This window comes from Vipera berus (assembly GCF_964194415.1).
Source record: "Vipera berus genome assembly, contig: HAP1_SCAFFOLD_197, whole genome shotgun sequence".
Taxonomy (NCBI): Eukaryota; Metazoa; Chordata; class Lepidosauria; order Squamata; family Viperidae; genus Vipera; species Vipera berus.
In genome coordinates, this window is record NW_027673534.1 from 15,305 (window position 1) to 41,369 (window position 26,065).

The following is a 26,065-nucleotide window of genomic DNA, read 5'->3' on the forward strand; positions in this document are numbered from 1 at the left end:
CATACCCCACCCAAACTCTAAAGACGTGACCTTTAGGACATAATAGAATTAACCCATCATCAGAATATGAAAAGGAGACACTGAACCTCAGGTCAAAGTTCATGCCACAGGAACAGGAACTCCAAAGACAAAAGCCCAAGAAGGTATAAAAACCCATCACTCCCAGCAACATGTGGTCAGCTTTCCCAGAGCCACATTTCTGTCTGGCACTGCTCTTCAATAAACTACATCCTTCTTTCTAAAGCAGTCTCCATTTTGTTTACTCCTGGCTTCGACTGGACCCCGATGAAGATTTTTCTTTCAACACTGCTCAAACTCTGCCATCTAAGAAAAAAAGGCTACTTACTGGATTAAAGAAATATGCATAGTAAATAAAACAAAAATAGAAAGTTATTTTATGGCTATACCTCAGACCTATAGCACTTGAAAATAGATCTGGGCTTTGATTACAGCATATTTTACATGTTTGTAAATCCCTTAAATATTTTCCACTTGCATTCTAATCTCCACTTAATTTGAGGGAAAAATCAAGCTAATATTTTAATCTGTGAATCTCTGAAGATAGCCTTTGTTTTATTACAATGGAACCCTTTCCTGAGTCAGAACTGATTATGAAAACAAAAGAAAACTACATTTTAAATCAAAATAATAGTTGGAATTGTAGCTCTGCAGTTTAAAAGTGTCATAATAGAATTAAATCAACCATTCTATTCAGAACTCATTCATATTGTTCATTAGAAGCAGGAATTTAAAAATTTGAGTGATCCAGTTACCTGAAATGACCATCTGCCATCTTCAGGATCTTTTGAAATCATTATCTCTAGTTTATGCAGACAATCAGGCATATGAAGACATGTTGCACAATGGAGAATAATTGTGCATTCTGTCATTAAGGCATGTTTATGCTACCTCTTGGCCCACCAAACACAAATGTATTTCTGTGTAATGTTGGTATTATCTCTCATAATACATAATCTTACCAAATTGTCTCTCCCAATCTTTTAACACAGTTTAATCCAATGTTGTGTCCCTGTTTTAAAATTAACTTATTCTTTGAGTTGCTAGGGCTCAAAAGACATGCTATAGCCAGCCAGCTAAGGACCAAACCGGGTGTTATAGTGACAGGCACATTGATTACAAGTGACCACTAATAAATTAGTATGTAGGTAAGCAACAAAGGAGAATGGAAGGACATCATGGAGGGATGTTAAACCAAACTCTGGTAAATGAAACTTTGGCAGTAGAAATAATTCTTGCTGCAGAAAACGGCATATGAATAAAACAATGACTAGTAAAAGCCTTGTGATGCAGGAGTTTTTGCTTATCCATACTGGATTTTAATTCATCCCATCAGTCCCTACACTGTAATAATTTGACCTGACCCACATACAAGCAATTTATCATCAAAACACCCTATTTTGTTCCCACCAAAACAAAAGCTATAAAGCAAAATATTTACATATTTCTGTGCTCCTTATCTGCTCTCCCTTAATATGTTGATGACAGAAAAATGCAGGAGGAATGGTTTAACATAAGAGGTGAAATTGATATGTCTACTGACTTTACAGAAACCCTACCAAGGACTTTATGCAAGTCTAAATTTGGAAGTGCTAAAATCTGGCACGCAATCCATTAATTACAGGATTCATTATTCATGGAATATAGTAAATTCTTTGTCTGATACTACAGGAAAACAGAAACTCTTTGCCCGCCTGTTAATAAACATTTCCCTCTATGTTGTCTCTTGCTCACGAATGGTTTGTGTATTTTGGTATCTGCAGACTGAAGAAGTCCTGAAGATTGATGGAGGGCCATGCTATTCAAACAGCAGGCGTTGCTGAGACAGAAGCTCCTTGTGCTAGGCAGCCTTGCTATTGGAAGCCTTCTCTATCTAGTTGCCAGAGTTGGGAGCTTGGATAGGTAAGTCTTTAAATTAGCATGTGCCGGTGACATCAATAATTATAAATGGCTGTAGGTGCTTTCCCCACCCACCCCCAGCCCCACGCCAATTTCCTCCTAAGCTTTGAATATAATTGAATAGGTTTCCAGCTCTTTGTCTCGCTGCTGGCGTTTAAAAAGACAATCTGCTGTAGTATTGATTTTCATTATTAGTTTCCTTCTGTATGAAGACGGGGAAGGCACAGGGAAACTGAAGGAGCATTAGCTTGCTGAACCCAGTACATTGGTCCACGTCCACTTATAGTCCAGGTGGACTAGCATTTGTGTTCAGAAGGCATGTAAAGCAGCATACTGTACTGTAAATACATCACCGTGATAGGTCAGCTTTTGTGCACAATAGCAGGCTAACTTTAAGTTTCAATAAACAGTAGTATTTTGTACATATTCTTTTCTGATATTTATGGGTGAGCAATTAATATGGTACAGCAGTAGTTAAACTTGTGCACAAGCCTACAAAGTTTGTCAGTTTTGGATCTTCTTGCACTAGAAAGATTGCTGGGGGATATAGAGCATGTTTTAAACCCTGTTAATTAGATTTTGGTCGGGATTTTTTTTCCCCTTGAAACAGATATAGTGAATGGAAAGATCTTGCTGGAAATGATTATTTTCATGGCAGTTGTGATACATAAAACTATGCCAGTTTTGTTTATTATTCCTGTTAATACCCAACATTGTTGGCTTTGAATTACAGGAAACAACTATTTGCAATTTCATATGGAATATGGAACTAAGACTCAATTACCAAACCTTTGTTCTGTTTTATGATAGTTAAGTTGCTCCAAGAAATGGTAAAATTAAAAGAAAGTCTATCTGATGAAAGATTTATATATCAAAGTTGCTTTCTGAAATCCATTTGGAAGCAATTAGTATCCTAAAATGGTAATTAAAATTATGCACAATATTGTAAAACCTCCATTCAAAAACAGCATACCAGGCTGAGACTGTATTTAGATGGTAAAGGAGCAAACATAAACATTACATGCATTTAGTCAATTATTGGTGTGTTATTTCTTAGATCCAGTTGCATTAATGCCAAATTCACATGAGTTGTATAAAAAATTAAAGTCACTGGTTGAAAGAGAAAAGGAAAAACAAAGCCAAGATGATTAACTATTTATACTTACATTTAGGGCTTATCTTTCTTCATCATGGAATGCTAGTTAGCATTTATAAGATCCAGATGGGTTCCCATTTGGACACTGGATACATGTAGAGCTGCTTAATTTTATCCCAGTCATTATACTTGTGTCACCAAATCATATTGTGTGATCCAGAGTATGAGTTCTATTACCCCACAGTGTAAAGCAAGTTCATCCCCCATGCTGCACCAAGGATAGGCAAGCAAGCACCGAACAAAATGAACTAGCAACTTAGCTGTCAGGACTGCATTGTGTCTAGCAGGCGTAGATTTCTCTGACATTGTATATACCATATGCTAAATAACCCCACAGCCTATGCAGTTTGCAAGCTATGCATAAGGTTTATTAAACAAAATGAATAAGACTTGTCTGTATCTCCAACACTTTATGCATATTAGGACAACAGGCATGTTGGTTAAGATGGTTGTGTAGCCCCTTCCAATTAGTTTAGTTTTGTCTCTTGTAAGATACAGTGTTTGTTCTAGTGGATAAGAATATATGTAAGTTACGGTTGAATTGTGGAGCCATTGCTTCTCTTTAAGATTGATTGTTTGCTTGCAGACATTTCATTGCCTGACCAGGTTACGTCATCAGTGCTAGTGAATGTAAGGTTTGTTCCCTGTTTATATACAGTAGCTTGCTCTGCCAGTGTTGGTGGGGGTGTGGTTTTCTCCTTGGTACTTCTTGGATTAAGGTTTTTGTTGTTGTTTTTGCTTGATTGTTTGTCTGATATTAATTCCTGCTCATCTGGGTGTAGATTGCCGAAGTAGAAGACAACATATGTAGCTCACAGTTGAACCACGAAGACCTTGGTGCTCTGGTGCAGAACTTTCATTAGCCAACTAGGTAACATCAGTGATCATGTTACCTAGTCAGCTAATGAAACATCTGCATGCAAACAACTAACGTCAGAGAGCACCAAGGTTTCCACATTATTTATTATGTCTTTTGCATGGTATATACATGAGGTTTACCCCATGTGTCTATTGATGGCTAATTTATCTGAAAGCCAAGATTCCAGGAATTCCCCAGCATTTTAAAAGTTTATTTGGTCTAGGATGCTGTTTCCCAATTGAAACTATGGTTGAGTCTGCCCATGTGGGGAGAGATTAAAGAGTTTTCATTGTGTCTTCTGATTGCTACTTGGTGTTTATTTTATTTTATTTTATTTTTTATTTTAATTCCATTTATATCCTGCCCTTCTCCGAAGACTCAGGGCGGCTTACAAGCTTAGCAGTAGCCTTCATTCTATGTATATGCCTGCTTATTAAGGCTTTCACACACACCCCAAGCGGCATTATTACAAAGTCAGCTTATTGCCCCCAACAATCTGGGTCCTCATTTTACCTACCTCGGAAGGATGGAAGGCTGAGTCAACCTTGAGCCTGGTGGGATGCGAACCTGCACTAATTGCAGGCAGCTGGTGTTACTTAAGGAGGCATTAGCCCACTGCTCCACCATATGTCCTCTGCTACAATAATAATAACAACAACAACAACAACAACAAAGTTGGAAGGGACCTTGGAGGTCATCTAGTCCAGGGCTTTTCAAGCAGTGGTATGGGTACTACCTGTGGTACATTGGTACCTGGCAGGTGGTACACGACCATCCTAGAAAAGTGGTAGTGGGGGAGGGGAATGAGCTGAACCAGTGGCAGCACCGCACAAGCCTGAGTGACAGATGGCTGGAGCTACAGGGCTGTCAAGAGCCCGGTGCTGATCCTGGCGCTTCTGCTGAGACCAGAAGAAGCGCCAATCAGCTGGAATGCTTCAGCATCTCCAGGGTCTTGTGATTTACATTCAGATACTTGGCAACTGATTCATATTTATGATGGTCAGTGTCCCAGGATCATGTGAAGTGACAAAGCCTGCTGCAACCACCCAGAAGACGGGGGGAATAAAAACCAAACACCGCCCAACCCCAACCCCACTGCCAATCCTCAGCAGAAATGTTCACAACAATGAAAACCTCGGTCAGGAGGAAGAGCGCTACCGGGTGGGCAGGCAGGTGTCTTGCTAGGCTGTGGCTTGGGGGAGCACTTTTTCCAGTGCCATTGTAACTTCGAACAGTCACTAAGCGAACTGTTGTAAGTCGAGGACTACCTGTACTTCATCTCTTTTTTTCCTTTTTTTTTGGTCATCAAGTTTTTGACATGTTGCTAGGCAACTGGTGGTACTCGGATGTTGCCATATCCTAAAAGTGGTACAATGGGTGAAAAGGTTGAAAAGCCCTGATCTAGTCCAACCCCCTGCTCAGGCAGGAAACCCTATACTATTTCAGACAAATGACTGTCCAGTCTCTTCTTAAAAACTTCCAGTGTTGGACCATTCACAACTTCTGGAGGCACTGATTAATTGTTCTATCAGGAAATTTCTCCTTAGTTCTAAGTTGTTTCTCTCTTTGATTAGTTTCTATCCATTACTTCTTGTCCTGGCTTCAGGTGCTTTGGAGAATACCGTATTTTCCGGCGTATAAGACGACCCGGCGTATAAGACGACCCCCGACTTTTAAGAAGATTTTCAAGGTTTTTCGTCTTATACGCCGGAAAATACTTACATGCCCTGCCCTCCCTGTCCGTCGCAGAGGAAGCGAAGGCCCGACTGGCCCCGCCGGCCCTCCTGCTGCTCCCGCGCTTCTGCCGGCCCCCGAGGCGCAGCATTTCCCGGGCAGCAGGCAGCGCCGGAGGGCAGCCGCCACCCCGCCACGGCCGGCGCCCCTCCTGCTTCCCCCCCAGGCCTTGAACTTCTCCCATTGGGCGCAGGGTGGGGCAGCTCCGCCCGCAGCCTCTTTTTTAGAACTCATGTGCCGCTTCCCTCTCACTGTCGGCCGAGGTGCGCTCGGCCCGGGCTCCCGGTCCCTCTTCCCGGCCGGGTTCCCGCCCTGCCCCTCATGGAGCTGGACTGGGCGTGCAGCCTCTCGGTGTGGCTGCTTTTCCTGGGCGCAAATTCGTGTTGGCGCAGCTGAAGATGCATGCTTGCAAAGATATAGCGCCGTGGCCTTTTCCCACGCAAAAAGAAGCCAGGGCACGCCCGGCAACTTAAGAGGCGCTTGGACGAGGAGTTTAGAAAGGGGGAAGAGAGGGCGTGCACGTGTGCACCCTGCTGCCTATTTTTGCGGCCTCGTTTCAAAATGGGGGTGGGGGAGAAATAGGATGGGCTCGACGGCACGCTGATTGCAAGCCGCCCTCGAAGGACGCGCATCCCGAGAAGAACCGACTGCAACAGCAAGGGCGTGCGTAGACACACGAGCGAGCACCGGCACGTTGGCAGAGCGATCTGCGTGGCCACTGTGCGCGCAACCTGTTACCTTCGGGTTTGTGAACCTGGCTCGTGAAACGCGGAAAGTCTCTGCATTCTTAGAAGTGCGGTAACCCCTTCACGCAAACAGGTCGCCTTTGGATGGCCGCCAGCTCTGCGCATTTATGTCTTCTGACGGGGATTCAAAGAAAAATGAGCGGTCCTCGATGAAATCCAAAGCCTCACCCCAGTCGTACTTTTAATCATGCGAGTGCGAATGTAATTGGGAATAAATCTTTCATCCATCTCTCCATCCGTAATAAAAGCATCTTTTTGCGAGCAGTTCAAGTGTGCTCTATTTGTTTCTTGTTCGCGAAACTAGAGAGGATGGAAATGTTGTGTAAATGTGTAATAAGTCTGGGTCCGCAGCTTTGGAGTGGTAATGATGGCAACTGTGCTATCCCGGCAGTGCAGGTGGCGAAGATTATGAACACACAGGTGGATATAATAGTTTCTGCACAGGAAAAATACGGACAAGGAGGGGTGTGACTCGGTGTGCATTTCAATTGTGAAGCCCTTCCTAACTTGCACATACGTTTTTTGAACGTCCGGACTTACGTCTGCTGACTAATCCGCCGACAGTCAACAAATCCCTATTCTCTTTTGTAACTAAATTAATTGCTTCCTCTCCTGCGGCTCCTGCGCTCGGACCTGTTGCTGAGCCGGCGGCTGCTGCTGCGCGGGGGGCTGCTGGCCGTCCTGCAGGCGCTGGGCCAAGCCGTCCTGCCGCTGCCCCTCAGCGCCGCGCTCACGGCGGCTGCCTGCTGGCTCGTCTCGGCCAGCACCGCCCGGCGGAAGCGCATCCCCGCGGGGGGGAAAGCGGTGCTGGTAACAGGTGAGTCCGGCGGGCGCGAGGCCCTCCCCTCGGGCCAAGAGCCGACGGGCAGCGCCGCCTTCGTGTGGGGAGAGCCGCCCGACGCTCCCGCCCAGCCGTGTCCCGGAGCCGCACTGGAGATAGCTCGGTTGCGCGGGGCGGCCCGGCTTTGCAAGAACGGGGATGCTCGACTGATTTGTGTTTTTTTTTCGGCGTATAAGACGACCCGGTGTATAAGACGACCCACCAACTTTTGAGAAGATTTTCATGGGTTAAAAAGTCATCTTATACGCCGGAAAATACGGTAGCTTGACTCCCTCCCCTTTGTGGCAACCCCTGAGATATTGGAACACTGCTATCATGTCCCCCCTCATCCTACTTTTCATTAAACTAGACATACCCAATTACAGCAACCGTTCCTTATATGTTTTAGCCTCCAGTCCCCTAATCATCTTTGTTGCTCTTCTCTGCACTCTTTCTAGAGTCTCAACATCTTTTTTACATCGTGGTGACCAAACCTGGATGCAGTATTCTAGGTGTTGCCTTACCAAGGTATTGTAAAGTGGTATTAGTACTTCACGTGATCTTGATTCTATCCCTCTGTTAATGCAGCCTAGCACTGTGCTGGCTTTTTTAGCAGCTGAAGCACACTGCTTGTCTCTCCTACATAGTGGCTGTTATCACATTATACTGTATTTTATAGATGACTCCTTTTTTGTGTTTTTTTCTTGTTGGCCTAGTGAATCTTTTGATTTAGTTTATTTTAGAGTGCTTTAGTTGGTTTGTGTGCTATGATGATGCCCTTTTTAATAAAGTTGAGTGGATATCCATTTTGTTGGAACATGTATAGGTAGTATATTACCTTTTTCAAGTGTTATGGTTGTTGCAGTGGGTTTGTATTTGTCTGAATAATGTTCTTACACAGTTTCTTTTATGAAAGATAGGGTTGTTTCTTTGGAGCGCTTGGTTAGGATGGGTTGTTTTTCACCTACCACACTCATTAGCACTGATGATATTACCTATTCAAGAAATGAACACCTGCAACCAACAACCAAACTCAGAGAGCACCAAGGACTCCACAATGTTTGTTCTTTTGGTCAACCATCTTCTTTTTACATGCACATTTTTAAAAAAATATATAAACTGCTACCCAGAATCATAAAGAAGTTAGGCAGCCTCAAAATTAAAAAAACATTTATTTATTAGTTTAGTTATCTAATTTATATAGCCACCCATCTCACAAAACAAGAGATCTTGGATAGCTTACAATGTTAAAAACAATCAATAAATACTAAAGTTATTATAATTATTAACAAGTAAAACATCTAAAACTTATAAAAAAATCTGAACTGAAGTAAAAAGTACATGAAGTAATGTTAATAATAGTGGAGGTACCTCACTAGCTCACCCATACCCTGGGGTCCTCAGGGCTGCTGACACAACAGCAGCTGAGAAGAGATGAAGCCAACATCATCTTGGGGTGGGGGGGAGAAAAGATTTCACAGTGAGGGCACCACTGCAGAGAAGAACTGCTCCCTCAGCCTGTCAAAGGTAGTTCCCTAGACCAGGGCTTTTCAACCTTTTCACCCATTGTACCACTTTTAGGATATGGCAACATCTGAGTACCACCAGTTGCCTAGCAACATGTCAAAAACTTGACCAAAAAAAAGAGGAAAAAGTGATGATGTACAGGTAGTCCTCGACTTACAACAGTTCGCTTAGTGACTGTTCAAAGTTACAATGGCACTGAAAAAAGTGCCCCCCAAGCCACAGCCGAGCAAGACACCTGCCTGCCCGCCCGGTGGCGCTCTTCCTCCTGTCCGAGGTTTTCATTGTTGTGAGCATTTCTGCTGAGGATTGGCAGCGGGGATGGGTGGGGCGTGTTTGGTTTTTATTCCCCCCCCCTCTACTGGGTGGTTGCAACAGGTTTTGTCACTTCACATGACCCTGGGACACTGACCGTCATAAATATGAATCAGTTGCCAAGCATCTGAATGCTGCAAAATTCCAGCTGATCAGCGCTTCTTCTGGTCTCAGCAGAAGCGCCAGGATCAGTGCCGGACTCCTGACAGCCCTGTAGCTCTAGCCATCTCTCACTCAGGCTTGTGCTGTTCAGCTCATTCCCCTCCCCCACTACCACTTTTCTAGGATGGTCGTGTACCACCTGCCAGGTACCAATGTACCACAGGTGGTACCCGTACCACTGCTTGAAAAGCCCTGCCCTAGACAATGAGACTCATAACATACAAGCAGATGAAATCAGAGAGGCAGTCCCTCAAATAGGACATTTTGTGTTTGTGTGTGTGTTTATGTGTGATTGTTGTTGTTGTATTGTTCCAGAAAAGGCATGCACCTTGATGTGCAAAATTTAAATCTCTCCTTTTCATAAACATTCTTGCTAAAGTCTTGCACTATTAGTTGCTGTTTGTCCCCAAATGTACTGCACATGGAAAACATAGCTTTTATGTGAATTAACTTGATCTATTAATTGGGTTACATATATTTGTGCACATAAAAATCATGTGGAAATGTTCAGCTGTGTTTTGCCTGGGCAATAACATTGCATTCCCTTTTGGTTTCTGGGGCATCTGTATTTTTCCTTTATTTAGGATAAAATAGTTTTTTTTAAAAAAGAGAGAGAGAGAGAGAAAGAGAGGTTATATGAGCCTACAAATTAAGCAAAAGGTGAGAGGGAGATTGGGAGACATGTTTTGAACAATTGAGAATACAATGTTTTTCAGGTGAGTTGTCAGCTTTCTAATATAGTTATGACTTTGCTTGCTGTTTACGATCTTTATTTTTCAACAGTTAAATGAAAATAAACTAAATACGCAGCTAGGTAACAATAAATGTAAGGTTAATTTTACATTGCACTTCAGTGAGGGGTATTGTGTTTTTTTCACATTCTCTCATTTGTAAGAATCATTGCCTAATTTCATTCAAAAAAAGAAAAGATGCCTCCTACCATCGTTGTTGTTGTTAACTGCGAAGTTGTGTCCGACCCATCGCGACCCTATGGACAACATTCCTCCAGGCCTTCCTGTTCTCTACCATCTTCTGGAGTCCATTTAAGCTCACATCTACTGCTTCAGTGACTCCATCCAGCCACCTCATTCTCTGTTGTCCCCTTCTTCTATTGCCCTCAATCTTTCCCAGCATTAGGCTCTTCTCCAGTGAGTCCTTCCTTCTCATTAGGTGACCAAAGTATTTGAGTTTTAGCTTCAGGATCTGGCCTTCTAAAGAGCAGTCAGGGTTGATCTCCTCTAGAACTGACCGGTTTGATCGCCTTGCAGTCCAAGGGACTCGCAGGAGTCTTCTCCAGCACCATAGTTCAAAGGCCTCAATTCTTTGGCGCTCAGCCTTTCTTATGGTCCAACTTTCACTGCCATACATTGCAACTGGGAAGACCATAGCCTTGACTATACACACTTTTGTTGGCAGGGTGATGTCTCTGCTTTTTAGTGTGCTGTCTAGATTTGCCATGGCTTTCCTCCCCAGGAGCAAGCGTCTTTTAATTTCTTGGCTACAGTCCCCATCTGCGGTGATCTTGGAGCCCAGGAAAATAAAATCTGTCACTACCTCCATTTCTTCCCCATCTATTTGCCAGGAATTGGGAGGGCTGGATGCCATGAACTTGGTTTTCTTAATGTTAAGTTTCAACCCAAGTTTTGCACTCTCCTTCTTCACCCGCAACAAAAGGCTCTTTAGTTCTTCTTCACTTTCTGCCATTAGAGTGGTATCATCTGCATATCTTAGGTTGTTGATATTTCTTCCGGCAATCTTACTTACAACTTTTGATTCATCTAGCCCTGCCTTTTGATTCATCTAGCCCTACCATCATCTACCATCAAAATCCTACATTGTGAAGATATGCAAAATGGTCCCAGGCAATTATGTAGTTACATAGAGTGGACAGAAATTCCTTCTTGTCTCATGCTGGAACTTGGCCTATGACCTGAGGCATGAAATTTAATTACTGTAACCTTTTCCCCAATCTAGGCTTGCCTGGCTACAAATGTTATTAATGGTCATAAAATTATCCAGACATAGTACTTGACTCTTGAACTTCTGCAATGGTGACTTCCAGAGGATCCATATATACATACGCTAATGGGAAAAGGGAATGATGTTATTTTCCTCTCTCATTGCGCATGATGGATATGTAGTCATCAGTGAATTCTATCCTGATGATCCCAAAGTCTGGATAACCTTTCTCTGTAATATCTCTTTCACCCACTGAAACAGATCTTGGGGCACGTTAATGGTAGACCTTCTATATCCCAGCTGCTGGAGCTATACAACTCAGTGTTTGCATTGTGGCATGAGCACTAATCAATCAATAGAAAGCAGTGGTTACAGAAGAGCTAAGAATTGTGTTAGAGGATTAGATGTGAACAATGAAGTCAGGTAATGAAGCCAAAGAATAACAGCATCTCACTTTCCCTCCCATTTAAGTCCCCCTCTGATGTAAGCCTCTGTCCTTTGTAAGGCCCATATTTCTATTGGATATCTCTTCCCTGCTGAGGTTGATTGCTCTAAATCAGATGGGCACGGAGAGCCCAGACTTCTCAATAGTTCTTAGAACCCCTTCCTACTAACAATGAGGTGTGGCATGGTTTCCTGACATTTTGAGGCCAGAACATATTGGTTAAAAACTGTAGAAAAAGTTTCCAGATAGGCTTAATGTAGTTTTAGAAGAACAAAGAAAACCCTCAAACCTCTCTCCAAAATCAGGGAAAAGCAGAGCAGAAAAAAAGGAAAATTCTGCCCCTAGCATTGCATGAACAAGCTCCATCCAGCTTCTATTATCACCCTACTTACCACCCTGCAGTCCTGAAGTAACCAGATTCTCCAGTCCCCCAGCTCTAAATTACAGATCTATGGTGTACTGCATAGAATGGCCAATTCCTTTCTGGAAAGGCTTGCTATATGGTGAGCTGCTTTTCATGAAGCTGCATCATTCATCCACATGTTTTCATCAGTTTATTTCTGGCCAAAATTGACATTTCATATTTCCTTTAAAAAAAACCCTGAGGTCCTCAGGTAGGATTCCGATGCTCTAGAACAGGGGTAGGCAACCTTGGCTCTTTTATGACTCGTGGACTTCAACTCCCAGAATTCCTGAGAGTAAAGGGAGAGGTTTCCATCCTGAGCCATGCTGGGAGTTGAAGTCCATGAGTCATAAAAAAGCCAAGGTAAGCCTACCCCTGCTCTAGAATAAAGCAGGTGCTCCAGGTTCTGTAGTTCTTTAGCCACTATTCCTTTCCTTAGCACCAGTGCAGGACAAGTGAGAATTTCACAGAAAGTGTATTAGAAGACATCATACAATTATGAAAATATACAAGTGGTGAAAATCTCTACAAATGAGCCAGCAAATGTTTGAAAAATTCTTTAAAAAATATCGCTGGTTACAGCAAACCTCCTTTCCATGCTGAAGGGAATCGACAACTGGCAGATGACCTGAACGTTTTTTACTGTAGGTTTGAGAGGAAACCACTGCCAACTAACGCCACCATCTCCATCACAGGTACACCAACAACAGCCAAGCCTCCTACAACTGACCCCATCCCTTTGGGCCCCATAACTCTGGTGATCACAGAAAAAGATGTGTGAGATCTATTTCACAGACAAAACCAGGAAAAACACCAGGCCCAAAGTCACTCCTTCTTGCTTGAAAGCTTGTGCTGACCACCTGGCCCCCATCTTCACCCGCATCTTTAATAAATCACTAGAGATGTGTTACGTTCCTTCTTGCTTCAAACCCTCTATCATCCCAGTGCCAAAGAAACCCTCCATCGAGGAGCTGAACAACTACAGACCAGTTGCTCTGACATCCGCAGTTAGGAAAACCCTTTCAGGTGCTGGCCCACCTGAAAAGCATCATGGATTCACTGTTAGACCCCTTGCAATTTGCCTACTGAGCAAAAAGATCAGCAGATGATGCTGTTAATATGGCTCTGCACCACATTCTACAGCATCTTGAATCTCCAAGGACCTATGCAAGGGTCCTTTTTATAGACTTCAGCTCGGCAATCAATACTATCATTCCAGATATTCTTCTAACTAAACTGATTCAGCTAGCCGTGCCTGACCACACTGGTAAGTGGATCATAAGCTTACTAACAGACAGGAAGCAGCAGGTGAAGCTAGGCAAAATCACACCAGATACCTCTATAATTAGCACAGCCCCACTACCAGGGCTGTGTGCTGTCTTCACTTCTCGCTCTATACCAATGACTGCATCTCAAAGGATCCCTCTGTTAAAAGTACTGAAGTTTGCAGATGATACAACTGTGATTGGTCTCATTTGAGACAATGACAAATCTGCATACATACAGGAAGTTGAACAACTAGCCTTGTGGTGTGGCCAGAACAATCCTGAACTGAACATAGTCAAAACTGTAGAAATGATAGTAGGTTTTAGCTTAGTAGGTTTTAGTTTAAGCCCTCCTACTCTACCATCTCTTACAATACTGTACCACACCGTATCAACAGTAGAAACCTTCAAGTTTCTAGCTTCTATAATATCTCAAGACTTAAAATGGACACCTAACGTCAAAAATGTGATAAAAAAGCACAACAAAAAATGTTCTTCCTGTGCCAACTCACAATGCTCAGACTGCCCAAAAAGCTGCTGATACAGTTCTACAAAGGAATTATTGAGTCTGTCATTTGCACCTCTGTAACTGTCTGGTTTGGCACTGCAACCCAACAAGACAGACACAGACTTCAGTGGATAGTTAGAACTGCAGAGAAAACAATTGCTACCAGCCTGCCTTCCCTTGAGACCTGTATACTGCACGAGCCAGAAAGAGGGCTGTGAAAATATTTACAGACCCCTCACATCCTGGACGTAAACTGTTTCAACTTCCTTCCTCAAGATGACGCTAAAGGGCCTTGCACACCAGAACAACTAGACGTAAGGTCAGTTTTTTCCCCCCATGCCATCACTCTGCTAAACAACTAATCCCCACAACACTGTCAAACTTCCTAGTAGGGTTGTATTACTATTATCCTTCTCATTTTTCCTATTTTCTATTTCTTTATCTTCTTATGACTATAACTTTGTTGCTTGTATCTTACAATTTATATTAACTGTTTTATTTAGTATCCTAATATGATTTATTTATGTGTCGTGTGTGTGGGTTTCTTGGTTAACAAGCTCATTAGCTTCTTTAAAAAAAAACTAATTCGGTTTTATCCTAAATATGATGGTGGGGAGAGGAATATATTCTTGTGAAGGAAGCCAAAATAATTCTCCAAGGCAAAAAGACATTACAATTCTAGAAAATAAAATGTTTTCGTCCCAGGATATTAAGTTGTGAAAAACCTGTGCCATGCAATGAAGTTAGTTCTCAACTCATCAACATTTCTTTCAGGATTAGATTACACAATACACCTTACAGTACCACATTTTTTAAAAAAACAGTGTAAGACGTTATACAGTTCTTCTGAATGGATGCATTTCCAGGCAACACCCACTACTAAGGTTGAAGCATAGAGAGGGATAATTAACTTTATTTTCTTTAAAAATGCTTTTTTGCCCAAATAGCAAAAATACTTTATATAAGAAATGGGATAGTAGGTACAGCTTCAAGGGAGATATTTTCAAGAAGAAAAAGCACAACACGTTAAACTGAAATTTATTTTATACCTGCAGTGCAATTTGATCTGGATTGCAGTTTCTTTTTATTCATCATCTCAATAGTTTGCACATAATTTAAAACACATATGTAGATTGGTTTTTAGCTAATATTTGTTGGATAGCTGCTGATTTTGAAACACTTCTCCAAGAATACAGGTAAGGAAAAATAATTATCCCAGCCAAGAGCTATTTCCTTCTTTTTAAAAAAATATGCTTATAGTAATATACACTGATACATACACTGATATTTATACAAAGATGATTAGGGGTTGTTGTTAGTTGCAAAGTCATGTCCGACCCATCGTGACCCGATGGACAACGTTCCTCCAGGCCTTCCTGTCCTCTACCGTCTTCTGGAGTCCACTTAAGCTCACGCCTACTGCTTCACTGACTCCATCCAGCCACCTCATTCTCTGTCATCCCCTTCTTCTCTTGTCCTCAACCTTTCCCAGCATTAGGCTCTTCTCCAGTGAGTCCTTCCTTCTCACAAGGTAGCCAAAGTATTTGAGTTTCAACTTCAGGATCTGGCCTCCTAAAGAGCAGTCAGGGTTGATCTCCTCTAGGACTGACCGGTTTGATCACCTTGCAGTCCAAGGGACTCGCAGGAGTCTTCTCCAGCACCATAGTTCAAAGGCTTCAATTCTTTGGTGCTCAGCCTTTCTGATGGTCCAACTTTCACAGCCATACATTGCAACTGGGAAGACCATAGCCTTGACTATACACACTTTTGTTGGCAGGGTGATGTCTCTGCTTTTTAGTGTGCTGTCTAGATTTGCCATGGCTTTCCTCCCCAGGAGTAAGTGTCTTTTAATTTCTTGGCTGCAGTCCCTGTCTGCGGTGATCTTGGAGCCCAGGAAAATAAAATCTGTCACTACCTCCATTTCTTCCCCATCTATTTGCCAGGAATTGAGAGGGCCGGATGCCATGATCTTGGTTTTCTTAATGTTAAGGTTCAACCCATGTTTTCCACTCTCCTTCTTCACTCACAACAAGAGGCTCTTTAGTTCCTCTTCACTTTCTGCCATTAGAGTGGTATCATCTGCATATCTTAGGTTGTTGATATTTCTCCCAGCAATCTTAATTCCAACTTTTCATTCATCTAGCCCTGCCTTTCTCATGATGTGCTCTGCATATAAGTTAAACAGGCAGGGTGACAGTATACAGCCTTGCCAGACTCCTTTCCCAATTTTGAACCAATCAGTGGTTCCGTATCCAGTTCTCACTGTTGCTTCTTGACCCGCATATAGGTTTCTCAAGAGACAAATAAGATGGTCTGGTACTCCCATCTCTTTAAGAACTTGCCACAGTTTGTTGTGATCCACACAATCAAATGCTTTAGCATAGTCAATGAAGCAGAAGTAGATGTTTTTCTGGAACTCCCTAGCTTTCTCCATTATCCAGCGTATGTTGGCAATTTGATCTCTAGTTCCTCTGCCTCTTCAAAATCCTGCATATACTTCTCGTAGTTCTCGATCCAAATACTGCTGGAGTCTAGCTTGTAGGATTTTAAGCATAACTTTACTAGCATGTGAAATGAGTGCAATGGTGCGATAGTTTGAACATTCTTTGGCACTGCCTTTCTTTGGAATTGGAATGTAAACTGATCTTTTCTAATCCTGTGGCCACTGTTGAGTTTTCCAAATTTGCTGGCAAATTGAGTGTAGCACTTTTACTGCATTGTCTTTTAAGATTTTGAATAGCTCAGCTTGAATACTGTCACCTCCACTAGCTTTGTTGTTGCTCAGCTTTCCTAAGGCCTATTTCACTTCACATTCTAGGATGTCTGGCTCAAGGTCAGTGACCACCTCATCGTGGTTATCAGGGACATTAAGCTCGTTCTTGTATAGTTCTGTGTAATTTTGCCACCTCTTCTTAATCTCTTCTGCCTCTGTTAGGTCACTGCCATTTTGGTCCTTTATCATGCCCATTTTTGTATGAAACGTTCCCTTCATCTCTCCAGTTTTCTTGAAGAGATCTCTGGTCCTCCCTATTCTATTGTTTTCTTCTATTTCTTTAAGAAGGCATTCTTATCTCTTCTAGCTATTCTCTGGAATTCTGCATTCAGTTGGGCCTATTTTTCTTTTTCTCCCTTGCCTTATGCTTCCCTCCTGTCCTCAGCTATTTGGAAAGCCCTAATAAGCAGGCATATACATAGAATGAAGGCTATTGCTAAGCACATTGATTTGTGCTTTAGATTGTAAGCCGCCCTGAGTCTTCGGAGAAGGGCGGGATATAAATGGGATTAAAAAAAAGCTTCCTCAGATAGCAATTTTGCTTTCTTGCATTTCTTTTTCTTTAGGATGGTTTTAATTGCTACCTCTGGTACAATGTTGTGAACCTCCGTCCATAGTTCTTCAGGCACTCTGTCTATCAGATCTAATTCCTTAAATCTAATTGTCACCTCTACTGTATATTCATCAGGGATATGATTTAGTTCATACCTGAGTGGCCCAGTGCTTTTCCCTATTTCTTCAGTTTAAGCCTAAATTTTGCAATGAGAAGCTCATGGTCTGAGCCACAGTCAGCTCCTGGTCTTGTTTTTACTGACTGTATAGAGCTTCTCCATCTTTGGCTGCAGAGCACATAGTCAATCTGATTTCTGTGTTGACCGTCTGGTGATGTCCATGTGTACAGCCGTATCTTGGGTTGTTGGAAAAGAGTGTTTGCTATGACCATCGTATTCTCTTGACAAAATTCTATCAGCCTGTGCCCTGCTTCATTTTGTACTCCAAGGCCAAACTTGCCTGTTATTCCGGTTATCTTTTGGCTTCTTACTTTAGCATTCCAATCCCCCATGATGATAAGGACATCATTTTTTGGTGTTAGTTCTATACGGTGCTGGAGGGCTTCATAGAACCGGTCAGTTTCATCCTCTTCAGCACCGGTGGTTGGGGCATAGACTTGGACTACTGTGATATTGAATGGTTTGCCTTGGATTCGAATTGAGATTATTCTGTCATTTTGGGGATTGTATCCCAGTATTGTTTTTCCTACTCTTTTATTGATTATGAAGGCTACTCCATTTCTTCTGAGGGATTCTTGCCCGCAGTAGTATACCTGATGGTCATCTGAATTAAATTCACCCATTCCTGTCCATTTTAGTTTGCTGATTCCTAAGATGTCAATGTTCAATCTTGTCATCTCTTGTTTCACCATGTCCAGCTTTCCTTGATTCATGGATCTTACATTCCAGGTCCCTATGGAGAAAAAATCTTTACAGCATCGGACTTTCTTTTCGCCACCAGACACATCCACAGCTAAGCGTCCTTTCGGCTTTGGCCCAGTCGCTCCATTCTTTCTGGCGCTACTAGTACTAGCCCTCTGCTCTTCCCCAATAGCATATTGGACGCTTTCTGACCTGAGGGGCTCATCTTCCAGCGTCATATCTTTTTTTCCTTTTGGTACTGTCCATGGGGTTTTCATGGCAAAGTTACTGGAGTGGGTTGCCATTTCCTTCTCCAGTGGATCACATTTTGTCAGAACTCTTGGCTATGACCTGTCCATCTTGGGTGTCCCTGCACAGCATAGCTCATAGCTTCATTGAATTATGCAAGCCCCTTCACCACAACAAGGCAGTAATCCATGAAGGGGATGATTAGGGGACTGGAGGCTAAAACATATAAGGAACGGTTACTGGAATTGGGTATGTCTAGTTTAATGAGAGAAGGATGTGGGGGGACATGATAGCAGTGTTCCAATATCTCAGGGGCTGCCACAAACAAGAAGGAGTCAAGCTATACTCCAAAGCGCCTGAGGGCAGGACAAGAAGCAACAGATGGAAACTAGTCAAGGAGAGAAGCAACCTAGAACTAAGGAGAAACTTCCTGATAGTTAGAACAATTAACCAGTGGAACAACCTGCCTCCAGAAGTGGTGAATGCTCCAACACTTGAAGTCTTTAAGAAGAGACTGGACAGCCATTTATCTGAAATGGTATAGGGTTTCCTGCCTGAGCAGGGGGTTGGACTAGATGACTTCAAAGGTCCCTTCCAACTTCTTTATTATTATTATGTAAAAATGCAGATGCATATAGTAGTTTCACCATAGTGCTGTATTTAATACACAGAAATAAATATAGCAAAGTATGGGATGAAGAATTAATTTTATAAGTACATGCTTTGCAAGTATATACATAATATACATGCATTTACAAATATATATTTTCCCTCTGATTTTACCATGTTGCAGTAATAAAAATCTCAAATTTATACTAACATTCAGCTTCTGTAGACCAGAAAAGATAACATTTCATTCACTTTGAGATATACAGTAAGTACATAGTAAATACTAATGTCGGAATAGCCAAATAATTTATTTGGCCCAATTTTGTAAACAAATTTTACATCAACTCATCCTTCTTTATATCAGAAGTTATAATTTCCTACTTAAGAAACAAATAAAATGTATGATATAAACATACTCAAAAATATAGATATGTGTGTTTGTAATAGGAGAAATTGTTTTTTTAAAAAAACGCTGCTTCTTTAGAAGAAAATACAACACATTTGGTGTAACTTTTACCTTTCACTCATGCACACTGCTTAACGTCTGCAAAAATAGAGAAATCAAGCAAAATGATCATAAATAAGTGATTAATTAGAATAACACAATACAGATTAAGGAAATTGAGGATATAATTAATTAATTAATACAGATTGAGCAGCTGTGGTGGCACAGTGATTAGAATGCAGTATTGCAGGTTAATTCTGCCGGCTGCCAGGAGTTTGATCCTGACAGGTCTCAAGGTTGACTCAGCCTTCCATCCTTCCAAGGTCAGTAAAATGAGAACCCAGATTGTTGGGGGCAATAGGCTGATTCTGTAAACTCCTTAGAGGGGGCTGTGAAGCACTTTGAAGGGGTATATAAGTCTACTGTAAGTGCTATCACTATTGCTAATCCCTTTTGTATTAATCAAATCTGGGAGACTAACACAGTTTTCGGCTGTGCACTATCTGTGCCTCTCTTAAATTTGTTCTGGATTATCCCTGATCCTTTTGAGCATTATGCGGATGTGCGAGGAGTTGCAGAGCAATTTATTCTGCCAAAAAATTCTGATCCACTGGCTGACTATCCATTATCAACATAGGCATAATAATGACATTTACTATATTTTCAATTCATTGTACAATTAGCAGGTATCATTTCCTTTGTAAGAAACAGCTACATCTCGATTTACAACCATTCATTTAGTGACTATTCTAAGTTGCAACAACACTGAAATAAGTGACTCATGAGCACTATACCATACCCGCAGTCGCATAATCAAAATTCAAGGGCTTGAGAGTCAGCATGAATTTACAAAGGTTGCAGCATCCTGGGATCTGCAACCTTCCTATTTCGCTTCCAACAACCAAAATCAATAGAGAAAGCTGAATAACAACTGCAGTGATTCACTTAACAGCAAGCAAAAAAAAAAAGTTTGTAAAACCAGGTATGACTCACTTAATAACCACCTTGATTAGCAGTAGAAATTCAGGTCCCAGTTATGATCAGAAGGATTACCTCTAGGAGTTTTGATTAGATTTGACTAAATCTTAAGCGGGGAAAAAGTGAGATGATTTGGACTGAATCTGCTATCATGAGAAGGAAACTAGGTTTGCCTTGAATTGGCTCTGTTCCAGTTCAGAATTTCAGCAAGGTTCCAGCCTTGAGTTACATCTTTGATTATACTAATCAACTTGCTTTCTTGCCCCTTTAATATGGGGTGGGGAAGTAGGGTAGCTTTCATTTTATGCCATGGTGGGGAGGGGAGAGGAAAGGGAGCAATGGAAATTACTAGATTTTATTGATGGTCAGCTGTTCCTTCAATGCAGTGATCCGAGTGATTAATATACCAGAACCAGCAAAATCACAAGTGACTATAATGATTTGCTACAGTATGAATAGATATTACTACATTCTAATTACTAGATTATTGCTTTCTAAAATTGTATTAATTATTTGAAAATTTATTCAATTCTCTATAAGCAAATAATTTACCCATGTTTCCCCAAAAATAAGACCGGGGGTTTTTTTCTTTCGTTTTTTTTCCCTTTTTTTTGGCCTCCAAAAGAGGCACCAGATCTTATTTTCAGGAGAAGTCTTACTCAACTTCAGCAGTCCCATCCAGCCGCTCCACTTCTTCTGGGGCCAAAGGAGCAGCTTCATTCTACAGCTGCATTTCGGCCTGCATTTAGCAGTCAGGCCTTTCTGGAAGGCCTATGTAGCCGAGTACTGAGCTATGGATTCAATCCATAGCTCGGTCCTCAGCTGCAGAGGACTTGCAGAACCAAGCTATGATGGTATGACTGAGAAATGCAGGCCTGGCTGTAGAAGACACCTCAGAAGAAGTGGGCCAGCGAGGAAAGGCCTGGCTGCAAGGTAAGTGGGTGCAGGGAGCGTGGGACAGATCCACCCTCCCACCCTAGCTTGATTTTTGAGTGTGTGCCTCACCCCAAAACTAGGGCTTATTTTTAGGGTAGGGCTTATATTATCCCCACCCCCAAAATCAAGCTAGGGGTTATTTTGGGGGTAGGCCTTACTTTCAGGGAAACTCAGTAGTACTAGTTTAATCAGTAGTGAATTTTTAAATTTCCATCCCAACATTTCCCCAAATCAGTTCTATTGCATTCAGATTTCTGAAGGAGAATCATTTTTCCCTACAATGTGCTTCCCTTTTTTATAAAATACTTTTGTCAGTGTGTCTGAAATATGACATGTCATTCACCACTGAAATTCATCTACAAATTTTATCAAAGTTTGAAGGAATCAAAGTTCAAGCATATTTTTTTTAAAAAAATCAAAACTTAAATAAAAGTTGCTGTACTTGAAAATTCTAATTCTTCTTTCAGAAATTTAAGGGAAATTTGATAGGCTTAGATCCAGGTCCAGAAAGTAGGGTTGAATTGTTCCAAATTAAATAAGGGGATATCCAAGGCAAGCTTGCAGAATTGAGTCTGTGCACACCTGTCTTATAAAGTACAGGGAGGCAGGGAGGGAGAGGGAGAGGGAGAGAGAGGGAGAGGGAGAGAGATGAATATAGATAGATATAGGTATAATACAGCCAACATTTCAGAATGTTGTTAACATATATGAGTGTCAAAAACATGTTCATCTTCCAAAATGTAACTGAAAATAAAGAGTGAATCAGTGTGGAACTTTCTGAGAATAAAACAAGTATTTATATTTATTTATTTATTTATTTGGATTTATATACCGCCCCTCTCCGAAGGGACTCGGAGTACATAGGTTGGGGTTTTTTTTTTTGCTAATTTATAAGTGAGAGACAAACTGTATATTGTCTATTCAATTCCTGCCATGAAAATAGATATCAGTATCTTGCCTTATTGATAGGACTATGTGAATCATCTCAAAATTCATCATAAATTATAGATTAATTATTTATTGTTAATATCATTAATTATTATTGCCATCCTAAATCTGTCCACTGCAGGATAAAGGTCTCTTTGTTGCAGGTGATGGACCATAATCTACCAGGCTAATCTGATGTGGATTGATAGATAAATGAACACACACACACACACACACACACACACACACACACACAGAGAGAGAGAGAGAGAGAGAGAGAGAGAGAGAGAGAGAGAGAGAGAGAGAGAGAACACAATGTCTGCTCTAACTTTAATGCTATATGGCCCATTCCCATTTATATGACATTAACTTTAGTGAACTGAATAGAGCTTCTGATTGGACACGTATAAAATTTCAGTGTTAATAATGCAAATTACTATTTCTCCTTTTTTCCCCCAATTGCAGACTGCAACCCATTTGCCCTATTGAAGGCCGATTTGGAATCCATGGGCAAGATGAAATCCCACTCAGAGCTCTACAGTTTAAGCGTGGATTGTTGCATGAATTCCGAAAGGGTAATGCCAGCAAAGAGCAAATTCGACTTCACAGTTTGGTCCAGCAAATCCCCAAGGCCATAATCATTGGAGTAAGGAAAGGAGGAACTCGAGCACTACTAGAAATGCTAAATCTTCATCCAGCAGTGGTCAAAGCCTCTCAAGAAATTCACTTCTTTGACAACGATGAGAACTATGCCAAGGGCATTGAGTGGTATAGGAAAAAAATGCCATTTTCATATCCTCATCAAATAACCATTGAGAAAAGCCCTGCATACTTTATCACAGAGGAGGTCCCTGAAAGGATTTATAAAATGAACTCATCCATCAAATTACTGATCATTGTCAGGGAACCCACAACAAGAGCTATTTCTGATTACACTCAGGTGCTGGAGGGAAAGGAAAGGAAGAATAAAACCTACTACAAATTTGAAAAGTTGGCCATTGATCCTAACACCTGTGAGGTGAACACTAAATACAAGGCAGTAAGAACCAGCATCTACACCAAGCATCTGGAGAGATGGTTAAAATACTTTCCCATAGAACAGTTTCATATTGTTGATGGTGATCGTCTTATTACAGAACCGCTGCCAGAACTCCAGCTGGTAGAAAAGTTCTTAAATCTTCCTCCAAGGATAAGTCAATATAATTTGTATTTCAATGCCACCAGAGGGTTTTACTGCTTGCGATTTAACATTGTCTTTAACAAGTGCCTGGCGGGAAGCAAAGGACGCATTCATCCAGAGGTAGATGCCTCTGTCATTACCAAATTGCGCAAGTTCTTTCACCCTTTCAATCAGAAATTTTACCAGATCACAGGGAGGACATTTAACTGGCCCTAAGATAAACTTCCTACAACACTGTGTGTTGCACCTGGAGATATGCAACCGTATCTCTATTAGAGTATATAAAAAAATATGCACTTTTCATAATCTCAGTTATCAAAGTAATCTTTTTTTTTCATGCGTACTTGTACATATGCAGTGTGTGACCAAATATAAGATGGGATCAATTTTTCTACAGAACATGTGTAACATGGAATTTACTCTCTGCATAATTGCATCATTTTATGCTGTACAATTAAATGAGAAAATGTCATTTAAAGAAATTAACTCAGCTACTCAGTTCAAAGGGTCAGCACTCTATTTGCTCCATAAAATTTAATATTAAATGTGGCTGGAGAGAGGGCAGAATATTGCTTTAAAATTCATTGCGATTCTAATTCACTGCAATTAGAATTCATTTTTGAAAAATCTGCAATGCAATATTGTATTTCTAAATATTGTTTAGAAATATTATATTTCTATTATAACATATTTCTAAAAGAATATTGGCCCTTTAAAAAGAATACTTTTATGCTGCAGGCTTGTATTGGCTTATCACTGCACCCTAGGAAGCCTCTATTTTGGTAACAAGAAGAGGCCAATAACATTTTTATGAACAATTCTCACTACTTCCATGAATTGGGGTGGGGAAAATTATGCCGATTAAATGGATGAAAAGCCAGTATAGGTTTGCTGTATGATTATACCCTATATGATGCTAAGTTCTTTTGAAAAATATTTTCCTAGTGTTGAAAAGAAACTTTCTCATGCAATCAACATAGTTTCAAATTTCCTGTGGTGAGTTTGCACTATTGTTTTTAATTGTATGGATCATCTTGGCACTTAGAGCATGTCGATCATGTGTCAAAACAGAAGTCTTTTTTCTCCCTTCTATGCTTGTATGTTGACAAAAATTTGATGTACATATTGTATATTGTTTGTAAATACTGGTTTCACACTAAGTAATTCTATTTTGTAAACTAAATATGGCTATTTAATTTATTGTGAAAATTAAATTTATTGTGGTATTTAAAATGGAATGGATTAAAATTGCTATATGTGCAATTTGCTTTTTGTTTTTCTTCAGTGGATGTCTGATGATCCTATGATGTCTCATTATCTCAAACAGCAAGCTTTTGATTGAAACAATTCACAAGTTCAGCTGGAGTCAAGGTCTGAGTAACTTGATTGAGTAATATTCAAAGATATGCAAATCCACCATTAAGTTGGTAATCCATAATGACTGCATTGTTGTCAGGTATATTTTTAGCTGTGTATGTAAAAAGAAGACTGTATACTATGCAAAAATATCAAACAAGTATCATTAGTTCTGCAGCTGTAAGAGCATTACAAATGGAAGGCTACCAAAAATGTTTTTAAAATGTTATTATTCCTATAATAAGATGATGGTGCTTATATGGAACTTTTCTGCTTCCATGAATCATATCCATAGGTGCAAGTGGAGGCTTATGTTTAAGGCAATTTATTATAACAGTTTAGGAAACTGGATTTTGATGAGAGCGCTGCCTAGGATGAATTGGAAAACTCATTGTACTTACTGAAGCTCAGGGTTTCATCATCAAATCACATTCATTCCAATTCTTCAAGGTTTTTTTCACTGATTTCACTAGAAAACTAGGTTAAAACAGACTTACAATGAAGTAAAGATGAGTGAAATCACTAGGACATAGGGTCTATGGTTTTTAAAAAAGGCTCATTGGGGGGGTTTGATTCTATGGGAATGAAGAAAGAAGGATCTGATGCACTTAAAGGAATGGAAATGTCACTGGGTAATGGTTGCAAAAAAATAGCAACCCCATTTGGCATGGCTACATGTTAACAATTTAAGCCTTTTGCATTTGTGCGTATTCCTCACGCGTACATAAGCTAAGTAAAATACACAGAAGTTCCAAAAGTAGTTTGTAACTACTGCATACTCTAGTAGAGGAAAATAACATTTCAAGAATACTTGAGCTATTAGGTTTTCTTTAGATTATCACCACTGTGTTCATAACATCAAGAAAAGCAAAGAATGTAAATGCAAATCAAGTTTAATTTAACTGATTTGTAAAGTGTAAGGTATTTCAGAGAAAGAAACAGGTAATTTTCTATGTGTCTATATGCAACTGATCTCTAGGCAATGAGAAACTAATGGAAGTTATTCTTTTAACCTAAAATTAGATGTAATGTACATGTTAAAATACATTTTAATTCAAATCAATCAACTCAGTTAATGAACTGAATAATCATCTCAGTTAATTCACAGAGAATCACATGCAACTGAGGATTGTTAAGAGGGAACTGCCAGAGGAGCTGATGTGATTCCAATCTTCAAGCAGAGGAAAAAAGTAGATCCAGGAAATTACAGACAAATCAGCTTAACATCAACATCTTGGAAAATCTTGGAAAAGAACACCAAGCAGCAGATTTGTGAGCGTCTAGAAATGACCAGAAGCCAATATGGGTGTATTAAAAAAAAAGACTACATCAGACAAATTTTATTGCCTTCTTTGATAAAGTGACTAAATTAATGGATCAGGGAAAT

The 26,065-nt window shown here is 40.7% G+C and overlaps 1 protein-coding gene across 1 annotated transcript; it reads left to right on the forward strand.

Annotated features, from left to right (window-relative positions):
- Positions 1 to 1,779: 1,779 nt before the first annotated feature.
- On the forward strand, positions 1,780 to 24,497 carry LOC308679330 (heparan sulfate glucosamine 3-O-sulfotransferase 5). The gene is made up of 2 exons (XM_081346937.1): positions 1,780 to 1,920; positions 22,608 to 24,497. Exons 1-2 carry the CDS (start codon positions 1,814 to 1,816, stop codon positions 23,536 to 23,538), a joined length of 1,038 nt encoding a protein of 345 aa, XP_081203063.1. The 5' UTR covers positions 1,780 to 1,813; the 3' UTR covers positions 23,539 to 24,497.
- The last annotated feature ends 1,568 nt before the right edge of the window (positions 24,498 to 26,065 follow it).

Coding starts and splice junctions, on each gene's coding strand:
- LOC308679330 (XM_081346937.1), top strand. CDS start 1,814: ATGCTATTCAAACAGCAGGCGTTGCTGAGACAGAAGCTCCTTGTGCTA. Junction 1,921..22,607: donor AGAGTTGGGAGCTTGGATAG/GTAAGTCTTTAA, acceptor CCCCAATTGCAG/ACTGCAACCCATTTGCCCTA.